The sequence below is a fragment of the Sander lucioperca genome, chromosome 12 (assembly GCF_008315115.2).
Source record: "Sander lucioperca isolate FBNREF2018 chromosome 12, SLUC_FBN_1.2, whole genome shotgun sequence".
In the NCBI taxonomy this organism is placed as follows: domain Eukaryota; kingdom Metazoa; phylum Chordata; class Actinopteri; order Perciformes; family Percidae; genus Sander; species Sander lucioperca.
The window spans coordinates 1190557-1208913 of NC_050184.1; the positions used below are offsets into that span (position 1 = coordinate 1190557).

The window sequence follows — 18357 nt, forward strand, 5'->3', positions numbered from 1 at the left end:
ATTGTGGCTGTGTATGGTTCTTCCACATGCTACTGAGGCTCCTGTTTGTGAAATGAATAAATTGTTAAATTGCCAATATGTCTTGTTTCTTCAAATTTCAATCATCCAACCCACCAAACACCAAACGAGTCAATGGCAGAATAAGCCGTTTGGCATTGGCAGAGAAGATGTGGCAAATTTTTCATGGCCACAACCCACATACTCAGCACTGCTGCTCATCCCACAAATGCATGTTCCTTACAAATGGGGCACCATTTGAAAGGGAACTAAACAGGCTTTCCAACGGTATAAGATTTATTGCCAAAAAGCATTGTTACCACAGAGAAATAATCTACCAAACACAAATTTCCTTACTTTTTGTAATAAGTTTATATACACACACACATACATACACACACACACATTTATATGTACTTACGTATTTATTTATTTAAGTGCCTTTCATATAATATTAAGTACAAATAAAATTCAAGTTCATAATGTACATTTCTACCAATTTAATTTAACAGATTCAACAATATATTCATGCTTTTTTCCACACTTTGTTTTCCTGGATTATGGTACTCATGCAAAGTATTATTGTCCTACCGGTATTTTAGTCAATGCGGCTGTATGTGCAGCCAAGTGTAGTTTGTAGTAACGTACAGGTGGCAATAGATGGAGGTGGCTACATTGGACAGGTCTCATGTAGTGCTAGTGATGGACTTTTCAACAACTTTTTGAAAACAAAAACAGTTTTAAAGTATGCGGAGGAAAACTCGGGTGAGAAAGTTGCGAGACATTTCGACATTGACCCCAGGAGAATCCGATACTGGAAGAAACAAAAGGATGAGCTGACAAGATTAGCTGACAAGAGCAGAGCATGGCTAGCTGGAGGTGGGAGAAAAAAAGTTAGCCTGGAGCTAGGAACAAATAGCTACCATCTGTAACGTTAATCTGATACTGGTGTGCTGCAAACCAGCAATGTGTTTTACAAAACTACTGTATGCTCTTATTGTAATCTACCAGCAATACCGTAGTAGCTGTATTTGACATAAATACCCGGTACATTTACAGGGTTCAAAATGACACAATGGTGGTGTTTGATTAATTCTGACCCAAATTGCCTTCTGGCTGTTGTTGTATATGGTGATATTTTTGCAAATGTTTCTTAAAAAATGAATGATCTCTGTCCACTGGAACGCTATGGCTTTTCATTTAAAACAGTTTATTTAAAACAATTATACTTATCAAACAGATGGAATTAGAAATAAAGGCCTGCCTCTAACAAAAGCCTGCTTCAAATAAAAGCCTGTTACCTTCTGCAGATCAGGTAAATAAAGGCCCCGGTTTTTATTTGAGGAATTATGGTAGTTATAAATGTGATACCAAAACCAGGACGGGAGGGAAATACTCCATCCGAGTATCAACCTATTATAAATAGAGTTGAACCCATAAAATAAATCACAGGCCAAGACCAAATTTGTCCAGTACAGCAAACAGAGTTCATTTGACTTTCATATGCCTTTTCAGCATCCAAGGACACAATCATTTCAGGCTCGTCCCCAGATGCGGGAGAAACTATACTACGTTTAATCCCCCCAAAACATTTCTTTATGTGACTATATGCCTTAATCACCTCCTTTGTCTGGTCTAATAAAGCAACTCTCCTTCAAAATCCAAGAACAGAAGGAATTTTCAAAATTTTGAACTGCATTATTATGCCTCACAGATGTTTATTGGGTTTTTGCACAAATTGACAATTCAGTAACAGTGCTTGTGAGTGATATTGAAATTATATGATAAAATAACACAATTAGAAAAAACAAACATCAAAATAACAAATAATAGTAAGACATAAGCAAAACAATCAACAGTCAGCACGGTCTTATCTTGTGTACCACAGTAAACATTGCCTCACCTCTTTTGGAAGAGACTCTTAAAGTACACCTGAGTTTCTCAAGCTTCAAGTTATTAACTTGTATCCACAAAGCATGAGATGGTGGTCTTGATGATTTCCATATCAATATTAGACGTCTAGCCAGCAATGTTACAAAAGCTATTAGCTCCGCTTGTAGCTATTGAGCATCTTGCTCAATAAGTGTCCCAGTTACCTCTGTCAAAGTGTAAAGGTTGCAGTCTAGTAAGCGTGTAAAGCTGAAGACAACCAAAACCTATGAATGTGGTTTGCTGGTGTCTTTCGACATTTTTCACAAGAGGTGTCAATATTATCATACATTTACAGAACGTCTATCTTTGGTCCAATGAATGCGGTGAATAACTTTGCATTGGATCAACCCAGCTTTGTGCAAACGGATAAATTATGCACCCATTTAAGAATATTGGGTTGAACGTTTTGATTGGTCTAAACCTCAGGTGTACGAGCCAGAGTTCAGTGCACGCCGTGTCGCCGCCCGAATATCTTCAAGTCTGCTGGAAAATGCAGCGGTTACCTGCACCCACTGGCCCTGCTAAAAAGAAAAGAGACTGTAGCTGAAATAACGACAACTAAAAGGCTTTAGAGGAGAAAAAAAGAAAAATAGATATTGGAAACGCTTTTCAGCGATGGAGACAGCTGAAGGAGTTGAAAGGGAAAACTGATGCCATCATTGCGTCTTTCTGTTGGACAGGTACATGTTTGTTTTTTTTCCTTTTTGTGGGGGATTTGTTTCTTTCAGGAAATGTCTAGCCAACGTAGCTTTTCATTTATGTAGCGTTAGTCACATAAAGCCCAATGCTTACGTTAGCTTCAGTGTAAATCTAGGCTACTGGTAAGCTAAAGTTACACTAGCTAATGTATGTTTACATATTCCTGTCTAATTCAAGTCATTTACATATTGTATTTTCACAAATGTGCTGATGCAGGCTCTGCGTTTTTCATTTTGTTATTATTTTGTAGTTACGACAAGGATAATTCGATGTCGACACCGCAGAAACTCTGCTCAATGAGACCACCTCTCCCTGCTGTGCCAACTACTGTTTCACAGTCTCTCTCTGACCGGTAACGTTAGCTTGATGTAGAAGTGAGCTGTTCTCTTTGAAGTGCGAGACATACACGAGTTATCAAAGATATTGATACTAAATATTTGCGCCAGAGAAATAATAACTGTACTGTTGTTCATTGTGGCTGTCTTTCTTTATTCTCTTTCAAGGACAATCGCTGCCAGAGTAGGTTACCACAGCTGATGATACTGTCAGAGCCAGACCTGTCTGCTAACACTGGAGCCCTGGGCAAAGTTTTGAATACCATATTCATTATTTATATGAAAAATAAATAGGGTTTTGCACCACATTGGTTGTTATTATTTTGTGCAGCATGTACGGAGATGAGATATGTCTTGGTAGCTGGAATATCATACATGTAAAGTAATTTATCTTTTTTCATTTGAACAAAATATAAAAACAAAGGGTAACATTACATTACGTTAATTCCTCCTGGGAATAAATAGAAAGGGAAACTATGTAATTTGTGTAGTTGTATGTAAAATGAAGTAATTTGAGTTTAATTCCAGCGGTTTGTTTGTGGTGAGAACGTGATCCGGTCTCGAACCGCACCAACAATATATACTCCGCAAGTCTGAGCTAAATGGCTCCTGTAGTCAGGTGTGCTTTGTAATCTGCGATGCAGCTGATCAGGCAAACTGTAGCAGCGTGCAGTGTTTCTCTCACAGAAATAGACTGCAGCCAAGCTCACCGTCCTTCACTCGCATCTCACAAAACCAATCAAATCAAGGGCAAATCGCTCCAAGTTGACAAACTATAGAAATAATATAAAACTATAAAACTATAAAAGTATTTCCCTACTGAAGAACTTTGAAGAAGTTTGGGATTTAACCACTTGAAGTGCTGTGTTCTGCTGGGAATCTGAAAGGATGAATTAGAATATCTAAAAACACCAGGTCTTTGCCAGTTCCACAATAGTAAACGCTAATATGAAAGACAAGGAAAAACTGCACTCTGATGGAAGACAGACAGAAAGTGATAAAGGCAGCCTATTATAATGTGTCCAGCTCCTGGCACTTACCAGTACCTCTTGTTGATGTGTAATTAACTCTGCTGTCTCTCCTCTTTGAATTTTTCCCATCCACCTTTCTCCCTAGTAGGCCTACTCTTCTTCCTCAGTTTTTTTTTTTTTTTACACGTAGCATATAAGTGATCATATTAGCGCCCCCTGCTGTTGGCTGTTAATATCGCTTTATTCAACTTTATTTGTGTTGACGGCCGTCAGTTGGACGCCGTTCTGGACTTTTGCCGAACGCACAGATTGTCAGTCCCTGTGTGAAGACAAGAATAAATTATTGTTTTAATCATGATTGCATGCACTTGAAGCATTTTGTATTTGGGCTCCTTTTATATTTTACCATGTCTTGGTTAAGTGATGTTTATATTGTCAAAGATGGTTGAGGCAGATGTTCCCTCCATATTGTCCAGGGAAAATATTTAGCAGTTTTTATGTTCGCTTGCTGTTGTCCTTTCTCAGCTGTGACATAAAACACATCACTCGAGTTGCTGCGTGTGAATGTCGCCGGACTACACCCTTTTGTGATCATAGCCATATTGCGAAATACAGAGAGAGTTTTCTAGGGCTGGTGGTCTTAATTGGCTTTGTATTAACTCATTTGGCACTGGCTTGAATGTAACGGATATTCATTAATATAAAATTGCTGCGCACTATAGCTTGTAGACAACAAAAGAGCTAAATGAATGAATATACCTGGTATATTGTATCTCTCCTAATGTTGGGATATCAGGAGAAAAATACAAATCTCTATTGTTTCCTGTATCTGAGTGAATCTTTAAGCTAAATATTCGTCTACCTCTTGCTTTAGGGTTTAAGGTTACCTTCTTCTTTTGACTGAACATCTTTTTATAAAGGTTAAATGGATCTCTATAAAATACTGTTCTAACTTGCTCATTATTTCTCTTCCCTCTAAGTTGTACTGCTAACTGGATTCTTAGCTTTTTTTGCAAAACATGAATTACCTTTCTCATCTATTGTTGCTTTTCTCTATTGCTTTCTTAGTTGTCTCCTCTCCACTAATTTATCTACTTCTTTATGCTATCTAGACTTAATAGTTTACAAACTGTCCACTTTCTTTATATCAATGATTCTAAATCTTTCAGCACCATATTCATACCTAATTTCTCCCATCTTTACCGCTGCCCATCTAACACTATTATTAGGTCTCTATTTTCTGTCTCGCGGCTCATAACTTAAAGATATTACCTCATTCTGTCAGGATACTTTATGTTGATGTAAGTCAGCAATGGTTTCTTTACTGGAATCACCATCACTTGTGCCTACTTCAATTGGTTTCTGGATGCAAAAGCCTGAATCTTTCAAGAGAAGGTTTGGGGGAATCTCTCTGGACGTTACCAGAAAGACACCACCCAGACCTTCCTTATACGAGGCGACAGCAATCGACTCCAGGTTCAAGGGAAAGATGAATAATGATGCCAACTGCTGGAACCGGTTGAGAAGGGCAGCAGTAGCCAATGTAACACAATAGGGCTGAATGATTTATCGCCTTTGCAATAATATCACGATATGTTAAAACGCGATTTCCTAATCGCAAAGGCCAAGTGACTCGCAGGGAGAAAAGCAGTCTGCAATCCGCAGAGAAAGCATCAACTTAGCACGCTAACGCTACGTCGTACCTTGACCTGTTGTACGGCCTCAGAATCGACAGAAACTTTAGTTCCAAATAGGAACAGTATGTCACTTGTGTGGGACTATTTTGGTTTAAAAAAAGATGATGCGCAGCTTCAGGTATTGTGCAAAACGTTGCTACCTCATGGGGTAACACTAAGAACCTGTATCAGCACTTAAAAAAACAACACAAAGCCATCTATGACAGTTGCATGGCTAAAATGCCGAACACCAGTTTGTCAAGTAAGCAAAACACCTAAATGTTTTAAAGTGTAACGTTAACTCCATATGAACGTACTTCAAAACGGAACGAGGAAATTACTCAAGCAGTAACGGAGTTTATCACCAAAGACATGATGCCCCTTAGTACGGTTACCAAGCCTGGGTCGACGAGCGTCTGTTTAGCACCGGAGGGAATATAGATTAGATTAGATTCAACTTTGTCATTATGCAGAGTACAAGTACAAAGACAACGAAATGCAGTTTGCATTTTTACGAAAACCAGAAGTGCAAAAAAAAGCAGAAAAATGCAATGTGATATTCAAGTATAGACAGGTGGTGCATAGGCAGGACAAGAAATATATTGCAGTGTTATAAGAGCAGAATAAATATGGCTATGTAATATGAACAATGTATGAACAACATGTACAGATATGTGCAATGTAGTAGCAGTGACATTATATTAGTAGTAAGAATAATATAGATATATGCAGTGTATTAACAGAATACATACTAAGAAAATCAGAATAAATATGGATATTCTGAATGAACCATATGGACAGATATGTACAGTATGTACAGCTATTTGCAGTGTGGTAACATAAAAGTTGTAAGAATAAGTATGTGCAGGATGAATAGTATAATACTTCTACTTTTACTAAAGTAAATATGTCTCTGGTTATTTGTACTTTTACTTAACTAGTCTAGTTATTTAAACATTGCTGCTGTTGCTGCTCAAACACTATTTGTTAACAAGAATAATAAAACAATGTTTATTCTTTTCTTAATTTTCTCACAAAATAATAAAAAAAGAACCAATAAATGTATCAATAAGAAACAGAACCGTTAATTAAGCAGTATCGATTAAACCCTAATCATACCCATCCCTAGTAATAAATAAATAAAATCCCTTGTGTGGACTACCTCCTTCTCACATTGCCTGAGCCAGGATTGACAAAAATTGTCAGGAGGAACAGTGACACCCCAATACGCATGTGTGCAGGACTCCAGCTCAACTTGTTTAAATGTTCACACGTCCCACCAGTAAAGTGTTGCCTGCACTTGATTAACAATCACATGTTCCTGTTGAATACCATTATTGACTACTTAGGATCTCCTTTAACCAAATATTATCGTGTCAAAGCATTTGACTTGTCCTGCCCCTTATGCAATCGACAGCAAACTGTCTTTTTAAATGGAGGTTCTGTGTTCCAGTTGATCTGACCTGCCTTTGTCCTGGCTTTTAAGGTGTACTTCAAGCGAGATGGTGAGCTTATTGATGTGGTGCCAACTGCCCAGTTGTCCTCAGTGGAAGACCAAAGCAAGGGTCGAGGTCTAGAAAAAAGCTTTGACAGGAGCCAAGCGGGGCTCTGGAGCTCCCGGGCTCTCACCAGTCGAGACCTTGATGACACCAAACTCCAGAAGTCCCTGCTGGAACAAGTGGGGAAGCTTGCTCGGCTGGGCCAAGACGGCCCAGATGGCCCAGAAAAGGGGAGAGAACATGGGTCCAAGTCAGACTCCGAGCCAACCACCGAGGTGATTCCTGAGACGGTGGTGAGCCGGGAGTTTCCCCGCTGGGTCCAGAGCAGCGATCCGCTCTACCACTTCCAGCAGCGGCAGCAGGCAGCACGTGACGGCACCATGGAGGTGAGAGCCATGCTGACCTGGAGCCTCAACCCCCAGCTGGATAATGAGGCTCTGTTCAGCTGTGAGGTCAACCATCCAGCTCTGTCCATGCCCATGCAGGCCGAGGTCACACTGGGTGAGTCATGCACCACTACACAGAGCTGATGCACACAGAATTCTCTCTGAATCCAGTTACTCAGACCATATAGGTCATGTTTTATATGAGTGCAAAGAGAAGCATTGCTGTGAATAGATGAACAATCAAATAATTTTTTTATACCTTTTCTGAAATGTTATATATATATATATAGAGTGCAGACCTGAAGTCTCATTTAAAACCGTTGCAAACGAACTAAAAAGGGGCTTGAAACAGGCGAACGCCACTTCTCACGCAAAAGTTGTGATCTATAAAAAGACTTTGCGCACCTGCAGGTAAACTCTGACCCCTGCTTACAGACATTGAGACAGGGGAAATTGGCTACACAGATGGTAGGGTGGTAAATTGGAGCCAGATTGTATACCGATAGCTCACATTTAATTTAACTTAATATCAAACGTTAATTATAGATCCATCCATCCATCTTCGTCCGCTTATCCGGTCTCGGGTCGCGGGGGTAGCAGCTCCAGCAGGGGACCCCAAACTTCCCTTTCCCGAGCCACATTAACCAGCTCCAACTCAGATTCAGATTCAGATTCACTCAGATTCACTTTATTAGCCATTTGCAGTGTAACCCTCATTGAAAAAAAATGTGCAAGGAACTCAAAGGGCAAGGTCAACACATAAAGGGACACAACATAAAAACAGACAAGCAAATGCCACATAAAACCTCAATATTAAAATACTATACAATAAAAATCCATACATAAATTTAAAGTGCCGAGTTTAAGGTGCTTTGTTTAAAATAATCACAGCCTGTGGAAAGAAACTGTTTAAATAGCGATCAGTGGAACATTTGACAGAACGATACCTTCTCCCTGAGTGAAGCATCTCAAAGAAAGCTGGATGGCTTGAGGCATCATTAGCCAGTTGTAAAGCTCGATTCAAGAGTCTAGCTTTATATGTGACCTCCAGGAGCAGTAAAGTACAGCCAATAATTCTGCTGGCTGAGCGAACCACTTTATTCAAAGCCTTCTTCTCTTTCAGAGTAAGATTACCAAACCACACGGTAATACAACTGGTTAGGACACTCTCAATTACACAATAGTTAAAGTTCAAAAGAATCTTAGTATTTTGAGTAAACTCTCGAAGCCTACGTAAAAAGAAGAGGCGCTGTCTCGCTTTCTTAGCGATGTTAGTCGTGTTAGAGCTCCAATTCAAATCATGAGAGAGTCACACCCAAGAATTTACATTTCTCAATAATCTGCACATCAGAATCTTGGATAGTAATAGGCAACTGATTCCTATTGTGACAAAAATCAATAACAAATTCACAAGTTTCTGAAGTGTTCAAAAGCAAGTTGTTTTCTTTACTCCATTGAACAACATTCTCCACCTCCTCGCGATAATGAGATTCATCATTTGAACTGGTCAGCCCAATGATAGTTGTATCATCGGCATATTTGATTATCACATTATTATCATGAGATGCTGTGAGGTCATGAGTATACAATGTAAACAGCAGGGGGCTCAAAATACACCCCTGCGGTGAACCAGTACTAACATACAGCTCATCTGAAATACAACCTTTGATTTTGACCCTTTGTGGTCGACAAGTCAAAAAATTAAAAATCCATTTACAAATGGCATCATCAAGTCCAAGACATTTCAATTTATGAATGAGCTTTGTTGGGACCATTGAATTAAAAGCTGAACTGTAGTCTATGAATAGCATTCTAGCATATGATTTATGTACATCTAGATGCTTGTAGACAGTTTAAAGCAAAGGAGATGGCGTCCTTCTTGGGCACTGGAATAATGATTGATCTTTTAAAGCTAGCTGGGACAGTGCACTTCTCCAGTGACATGTTGAAAAGATCTGTCAGAACAGGAGCAAGTTGCTCGAAGCACAGTTTAAGGACACGGGAAGGAATAGGTCCAGGTGCCTTCCTAACCTTCGTCCTGGCCAAAACCCTCTGGACATCCTCTTGAATGATGGTAAAACTCTGCTCATTACAAGCAGGAAAAACAACAGGTTCAACATTTCAGATTTCAAAACGACAATAAAACTCATTTAGTTCGTTTGGCAAGGATGGGTCAGCATTAATGATAGACCCTCCTTTAGATTTCCAAGCGGTGATAGAATTTAACCCTTGCCACATACGTCGTGGATCCCCCTCCATAAAATGACCCTCTATCTTAGCTCCATAGGCTCGTTTAGCAGCTTTTATGGACCTCTCCAAAGAATATCTGGACAGCTTATAAGCAGCAGTATTACCAGATTTAAAAGCCACGGCCCGCTGTTGCATTTTCCTATTCACATCCGCATTGTACCACGGGTTCTGACTAGCATGCCGTTTTATTACCTTTTTTGGAACACCGCAATCAATGCAAAAGTCAATGTACCCAGTCACTGCATCACAATACTCGTCCAAATTTTCTGGATAGAACACAGACCAATCAGTAGCATCAAAGCATCCTTGTAATTTCACTTCACTCTCCTTCGTCCAGCACTGAACAATACATGACGAAGGTTTTGATTGTTTACTCCTCTGTATATATGTAGAAAGAAGTAACACAGAGTAGTGATCTGATTTTCCAAAGGCTGGTCTGAGACTGGATTTATAAGCAGATTTTATATTACTGTAACAATGATCCAGGATGTGTGCTCCCCTAGTTGGATGTTTCACATGCTGATAGTAGTTAGGAAAGGTGGTTTTAAAATTACATTTATTAAAATCACCAGCTAATATAGCCACAGCATTAACATGGGAGCTCTCAAATTTGTGTACAATGTCACTTAATTCACTCAAGGCAGCAGAGATGTCCGCCCGCGGATGTATGTAAATTCCACACAGGAACATCATTGAAAACTCCCGTGGTAGATAAAATGGGCGGCATTTCAAAATAAGACATCCCAAGTTAACGTTACAAGTTTTGTTCACGATGACACAATCCGTGCACCAAAGTTCGTTAATTAAAAAACACACACCTCCACCTTTCGATTTTCCGGTACGCTCCTTCACCCTGTCCAAGCGGTGGACAGAGAAGCCCGGCGGCTGGAAAGAAGAATCCGGCACGCCGCTATGTAGCCACGTCTCTGTCAGACAGTACACGGAGCAGTCCCGGGCCTCGCGCTGGGTCTTGATGCGGCTCAGCAAGTCGTCCGTCTTGTTCGGCAATGACTGGACATTCGCCAGGTAGATGGACGGCAGCGGGATCCTCGACTGGCGGCTGCGCAGCTTCACAAGCAGCCCTCCTCGCTTCCCTCGGTGTCTGCGCTTCCGCCGCTGATGGCCTGTAGCGTCCCCACTCAGGGGCTCAGCTGTGCGGCGTATGTGACGATACCTCCGCCCAGTCCCTTCGCTCTGTTCCCGACCTCCGCGGCCCAACTCCTGGCCTCGTTTGCCTCGAATGGGGCACGCATCGAAGTCAGCACACCTCAGTCCAGTATTAACCGATGACGAACCACAAACCTCCTCACGAATCCTCAGAAGTGTCTCACGGCCATAACTTAAAGTGGCAAGTGCATCAAAGACAAAGACAAACATAAAACAGACAGCACACAGGAGAGCTCTTGCTACGGCGCCCTGTCTCGGTGCCATCTTAGCATCTGGGGGATCCCGAGGCGTTCCCAGGCCAGGTTGGAGATATAATCCCTCCACCTAGTCCTGGGTCTTCCCCGAGGCCTCCTCCCAGCTGGACATGCCTGGAACACCTCCCTAGGGAGGCGCCCAGGGGGCATCCTTACCAGATGCCCGAACCACCTCAACTGGCTCCTTTCGACGCGAAGGAGCAGCGGCTGATGACTGAGCTTCTCACCCTATCTCTAAGGGAGAGACCAGCCACCCTCCTGAGGAAACCCATTTCGGCCGCTTGTAACCTGAATCTCGTTCTCTCGGTCATGACCCAGCCTTCATGACCATAGGTGAGGGTAGGAACGAAAACTGACCGGTAGATCGAGAGCTTTGCCTTCTGGCTCAGCTCCCTTTTCGTCACAACGGTGCGATATTATAGATCCATATTTACATAAACATTCAAACCAGCAGTGGTATTTGTGCTCGCAGTGAGCCATAACTATTCCATAAACACCTGTCAACTTGTAAAATATCTAACCAACTCAAATGTTAAATCAAAGTCTCAAAGCTCAATATTTCACCAGTTTTGTCTCACCGTCACATTCCACACCCACAGAGCGCAGAGCAGAGAGCCGGACTGTGATTAAATTATAATCTGTTGTTGAAATCCAAGATTACGTCATATATTATACAATATATTTATATACATTTTTGGGGGACAAATTCAGGGCTACGAAGAATTAACAGGGGCAAGCCACCTAATTCATTAATTTAAACTAAACTGAGAACAATGAATAGTAAGTGGGTCATCCTGAGCCTTCAGCACAGTTTGTACCACTTCACACACCAGTTTGTACTCTGTAATAATAGTACATGTTACCTATTATTTGGTTTTATTAAAGTTAATATAAGTGTTGTGTTACTGTACAACAGCAATCCAACGTGCCATTTTATTTTTCTATCAGCTGCTCCCAGAGGACCCAAGCTGTCCATGAGCCCCAGTAAGGCCACTGTGGGAGACACAGTGCGGATCACTGTCCAGGGCTTCCAGCTGGGACCTTCTGCAGTGAGTTTTTCAACACAGTGGCTCTGTGAAGTCATAAAATTACATCAGGGGACTTTCCAGGATAACAGATATGGACAGAGTAAAAAAAGGCTCTTTTCACACCCTTTTTCAAAGTGTACTATAGGTTTCTGAATTCAGTTGCTCCGTTCCAGACAGTAGTCTTGTGTTTTTTTCATTGGTTTATTGTTAAAGGGTATAGATGGGCTTACAGGCAGGTTCAGGTGCTGGTGGCTTAAAAGCAAAAGTGCAAAGCACATGACCACTATGAAGATCTGCGAAGGGCACAATGAAAGTGGGCCATTGAGGGGCTGATGAGGGAATGAGATGCAGGTGAGAAGGTGGGCGGGGAAAGCCAGGTAAATGCAGAGCAGATGAGGGAAGTGGGAAAAGGTGTGTAGATAGGGAGGAGCAGTCAGGATGGGGAAAGGAAAATAGCAATGAAGGGACCTGTTGAATTGGGAATGTGACTGGCAAGGAAGGAATGAGAGACAGACTGTGACAGCAGATCAGAAAAGAAGGAAGCTTCATACTAAAATATGACCAAATAAAGAATATACTTATCAAACAGAGTGGATTAGTAATAAAATGCATGTCTCTAATATAAGCCTTCAATCTGCAGTTGAGGTAAATACATGGCAAAACATTACCAGCTGAAACACTGTTGAATATTAATTTTGAAAGAGCAACTAGAAGAGAAACTACAACACTCACTCTGACCAATGGTTTAACTTCATCACTCAGTAAGTCAGGGACAGACTTTTGCATTTATAGGGTTGGCCCCACATTGCTGTGGTCCAGATAAAATTATGAGCATAATTTACATATAATTTACTATAATCCATTTCTTAAATAATTTGATTGCATACAACTCTTTTTATAAAAAAAAACTATTGCAACACTTAATAATTGGTTGCTGTGGACATTGTCTTTCTTCTGCATTGAGAGGGTTTGGAGAGCAGAAAATGCTTGTACGATCTCAACGCACCACTTTTACACAGTCAATCCTGGCCTCCCATCTGGTCACTAACAAAGATTTTACTGTTAAGTGCTTAACATGTTCCAGTAAAACTGCCCAGCGTTGAACAGAGGAGCTAAAAAGATTGTACAATCTCTCGATCCAGATTAAAAGTGTGACTGCTGCATGGGACACACAGTGCCTTCTCATTCAGTTGCAATATTCTTGTTTGAACACCTTGTCTATTCCCCATCATTTTGCTGCCATTATCATAGGATTGTCCACAGCAGTCTGAAAGTTCTTCTCTGAAACTTCTCCAGAGGCCTGTACTACGAAGCAAGATTTGGCGTTAACGAGGTAACTTCAGGTTCAACCCAGGGTTTTCTGTATCACGACGGTGGATAAGTTGTTACAATCGCCGTGGTAACTTATGCTGAACACCTAACCTGGTCGGGAGCAGGTTATGTTGGAGATTAGAGATCAACCGGTGTAAAAGCACCGCCTACTGACCAATCGGTTGATAACGGCGTCACCGTTCTTAGAAGATCCGGTGGAGCTCGGTGCGCGGAGAGAGAGAGAGGTGCGCTCAGAAAAGTTAAAACATTTAGAGACCGACAACCCTTTTAACATTCCCTGATGGGTATTTATGAAAGCAGAGGGTATTACGTATAGGCTATTTGTCGGCTTCTTGAGCCGTGTGTTGCCAATACGCACATCGGTTTGAATTATTTTTACACTTACCACTGCCAAGGTTGCAACTGAAATAATAGGCTAAAGCAACGATAGTTTATGGAAAGCACAAGTGTAATTATGGTCAGATGTTGTGCCTGACTGATGGGGAAGTGATATTGATAAGCATTGTTATTTACACATCTACAGCGTCGGCTATTTTTTTGCCAGCTGTCCTCCTGTTTTAGGAAGCAGCGACTGTATTGCGTTTTGCCTGTAAAACCGTGTCTGTGTTCTTCATATTTATGTAGAATTATAACTTGCTCTTCTTATGTAAAATATGCTTTCCATTCAATGACACAGATTAGTTATAAAAAAAATGGTTCTCTTTCTACAGATTTCTTATTCCCTAATTGTGTTGGTAAAATATGCGACTCTAGTAGATGTTTGCGATTGGTCGTGCTGTGCAAACACCGCCTCTTTTATGTGAACGCACGCGCCGCTGGATTGGGAAACCCTGAGTTGATTGAACTAGTTGTTAACCACCGTCATGACACAGCTCATGCGGGACTGCTGTTGTTAGGGTTAGTGAAACTGGGTAACTGAAAGAAATCCAGGGAATGTTGATCTTGATTCGTAGTACAGGCCTCAGAAGTGTGTCACATAAACCTTTTTCAATGGTGTATTGAACATCAACAAATCCTACCAAATGATCTACTATCTGGTCAATTATTTTGTCTCTAACTAGTGTGATGATTTAATTTTGAATTTGACTGCTGAGTTAGTACACCTTTGTTTCTTTGATTCGAATCCTCCGCAAATCTTTCATGACTGGAACATATGGTGCCATCAATTCCACCTTTGATAGGCAATTACCATTATGTGGGTAATAAAGGACATTTGTTTGCCCTCTCAAAGAGTTGTTCCTTTCAGCTAGGTGACATTATGGCAATCACTCTGCATATTACACCTCTCCAGTGCTGCACCTCAATTAAAGTGAAATGTATTGAATGTGTATTTTTCTTAGAATTCTGGGGGGAAACTTTATCTTGACCTGTGTAGGTCCTCTTGTTACAAATGCACACTATTTAGTAATAACACAGGGCAATAATGGGGCAAGAACAGATTTCTCAATACACTACCAGGGTTTTTTGCTTAACTACTAAATGTGCTTCTCCTCTAAAAATGCAGCCCTTTTCTCATTTAAACACATTTAAGATCTTTTGAGAGCCATGGTTTATTTATTTTAACACCTAGTCTCCCTTTGCCAGAACTCCTCACAGTGCTACGAAGGAGGGTCTAGTTAGTCCAACATTCCGGGATGGGAGAGGAACATGCTCTGGTTTATTGGCATGTCTTTAAACCAATCACAAAAGCAGCTTGTAGTCTTTAGTGCACACTCTCTTGAACACTTTGGCCCAAGTGTTGTCAATGAACATGCAGAGTCCTCCACCGGTGCTTGCGCTGTTCTCATGAAGCCATGTCTCAGTAAAGCAGATCAAGTTACTTCTCCAAAAATCCTCATCACAACAGATGTGTGTTGTGACCCCATCCAGTTCATTATTCAACAATCTGATATTTGACAGAGTTATGATGGAAAGCAGGTGTCTGCTTCCTCGCCTTCTCAGTCCATTACGGACTCCTCCCCTCTTTTCCTTCTTTTTTTTGCCTTTGCATTTAAAGGAGGGACTGACACATAGTTTCAACAAGCACAGCTTTATCTCGAATATTCAATCATTGACGAGATTTGTACACAATATTCACTTCCTTCGTTGTATCAAAATTCTCACTTATGACAGTGTATAGGATGAATAAAATCACCACGGCACATGAGTAGTCCATTTCCATGTTGCTTAACAGAAGGACGTAGAAAAAACAGAAGTTAACAGAACAATTAACACAGATAAATCAACAACCAATTAAACAGAGTGCCCTAATGACATCCAAACACATTTATGAATGTGAAAGCCCTTTGCTGCTTGTCATCCCCTTTCTCTTGCACATTTTCCAGTGTCTCTTCAGATCTCTGCTCAAACACAAGTGTGTGTGTGTGCATGTGTCCACAGAGCGAGGTCTTCCCTGAGCCCATATTCACCTGGACCAAGGTCGGCGGGCCTCTGCTAGATGGCAGAGAGGAACATAACGGAAGGGAACTCATCATGGAGAGAGTTCCTGCTGAGCTCAATGGCTCAATGTTCCGCTGCACGGCCCAGAATCCTCTTGGGTCCACAGATACCCACACCCGCCTCATCGTGTTTGGTGAGTCTGTTTATGAGGGAATTTGTTCTAATAATTTATCATTAGTTCAGTGAGCTCACAGTAATGATTTTTTTTATTTGGTGTGTTTTTATAGACAACCCAAGACTGAGGAAAAGACATTTTATTGGTAGGTCTTTCTCTGTCATATTCATTTCAAGGACTACTGTTATAGTGATTACATCCTGTTAATGTAATGAACCATTCATATAAACACAAAGTGACCACAGAAATCCGGGCTTCTGACTCCGACTAGCTGAGCATTTCCAACACTTCTTGATGATAAAATAAACTTATAGTTGGAGGTATCATCTATTCCTCTGCAATTTAGGGTCACATTAGTCAGGGGATTATACCAACCAAATATGACACAAATACAATAAGAACATCTAGGAGGACTTTTGAAAAATTATGAATAGAATACAGGAAAAATGCACAAAATTGAAAATGGCTGACTTATCATTGGGCAGAGCTGATGGAAGCAAATTGGAAATATGTCGGAAATGATGAGAGAAATGTGGGTACCAAATTTTGTGAATATAGGAGCAACTATGTCTAAATTAAGGCCTTCATGCTGGATAATAAACACAATGCTCACAGGTTTAAAAAAAGTGCATTCAAAGGAGTAATCACTATAGAGCAGATGTGCCATACCTAAGCCCAACTGCATTATCAATTTAAATGAACATGGCTGCAAAATGTTGTAATTGTGCATCCTAAAGTCTTAAACATGTTCGTAAAATAAAAATGAGGGGGCGGGGCAAACCATGAACAATGAAAAAGGATCCCTGCTAGGTGCAATGATACCTTCCACAGAATTATACGTCAAACTGTTCGTAAGTTATGACAGTATAGAGGGTGGCACGAGACATGTATTTTGTTGCTCACTATCATGTGTAGACCACACAATGTAAATTTCATGTAAATTGGACGCTTTTCACATAAGTCTGATTTCCTGTAACCTGTAGGTGGTGCTATGACTATGAGTCAATATTGGCATGTATATGTTCTCAGGCCGGGACTCTTATTATGCATGAGAAAATGCGAGCAGATTGGACAATGTACACAACTTACTTTTTCTTTCCGAAATGTTTACAATGGCCCATTATCAATTGGCGAAACTTGAAAAATGTCCGTCTAGCCATGCCCACACCGTTTGACGAAAACTTTTCATTGTTCAGGTCTTTAGATTGCACAAAATTTGAAGTAATTTTGATCAAATCTGCAGGAGGAGTTTGTTAATACAGCGAGTTGAATATAAGGGCACTTTCACACCTACCTAGTTTGGTAGATTCGGTGCAATTCGGGGGTGAAGTTGCAACCATTGTTGCATTTTTCATTTGGTTCGGTTAGCTTTTACATTGCACTTTGTCAAATGCACCAAACATTGTAAACAAATAATGGGTCAGATCGCATTCTCACCTAAAGTGAACCGAACTGTAGTTCACATGGAAGGGAACCAAGACCCCCGTTTTCAAGCAGACCAGAGTTTGGTTGTTTGGTCCGCACCAGAGTACGAATGAGCTAACCCCTAACCCTAACCCTGGAAACGGTAAGCGGGGGATTAAGTATAATGCACTTGGTGACTGTAGATGGTAGGTGGTAGCAGAATGCTTGAATCCTGTTGACAGAATGGTTGACAGGATTTTAGGATTTATGACCAATACACCCTCTGACCAAAGAATGGGTTACAATGGCAGAGTGGCGCTGTTCGTATTTCTGCTCGCTGACTCCACAGGATGAAGAAAGAAGAAGACTATAAACTAACAAAGTGTGAAAGAAATTCACTCACTTTCTTATGGTGGAGCTAATATTCATCTTATTCATTCAGCTGTGGAACAGGATGAACGGTAAGAGATTAATTGTGCATTTGTGTTGCTCTCATTTAGCAAAAGGGCTAACGTTACAACTAACGTTAATAAAAAAAAAATTGAAATAGGTATCAATTCATTTTGTCATTGAGTGTACACGTTAAAACTCCAGTGTTTCTCAGACTGACCTTATTTCAGCTAACACGTTAGCTAGATCTGTGTGCTTTTGATGATTTTAAAAACGTACAGACATAACACATTCCGTCTGTTTTCTCTCCGTTTTATGATGGATCAATGTTGCTGTTATTTCTGCCTGTTAGATTAACCTGTAAGGTAAATTAACATGTAAGGTAATCATGCGTTTGTCTGTCAAATGCTAATTAGTGTTAGCTGAAATGCGGTCGAAGAGACACCGAAGTTTAGTGACTTGTTTACAGTGTTTATAAAACTG

General features: G+C 40.7%; 1 protein-coding gene across 2 annotated transcripts in view; it reads left to right on the forward strand.

Moving 5' to 3' along the window:
- LOC116050868 (immunoglobulin superfamily member 21-like) overlaps positions 1-18357 on the forward strand; it is a 68271-nt gene that overhangs the window by 39525 nt on the left and 10389 nt on the right. For both annotated transcript variants that reach the window (XM_031301091.2, XM_031301092.2), the window contains exons 6-9: positions 7097-7610; positions 12115-12215; positions 15906-16098; positions 16193-16225. In XM_031301091.2, coding sequence (XP_031156951.1) covers positions 7097-7610; positions 12115-12215; positions 15906-16098; positions 16193-16225 — 841 coding nt within the window. The remainder of the gene's footprint in view (positions 1-7096; positions 7611-12114; positions 12216-15905; positions 16099-16192; positions 16226-18357) is intronic.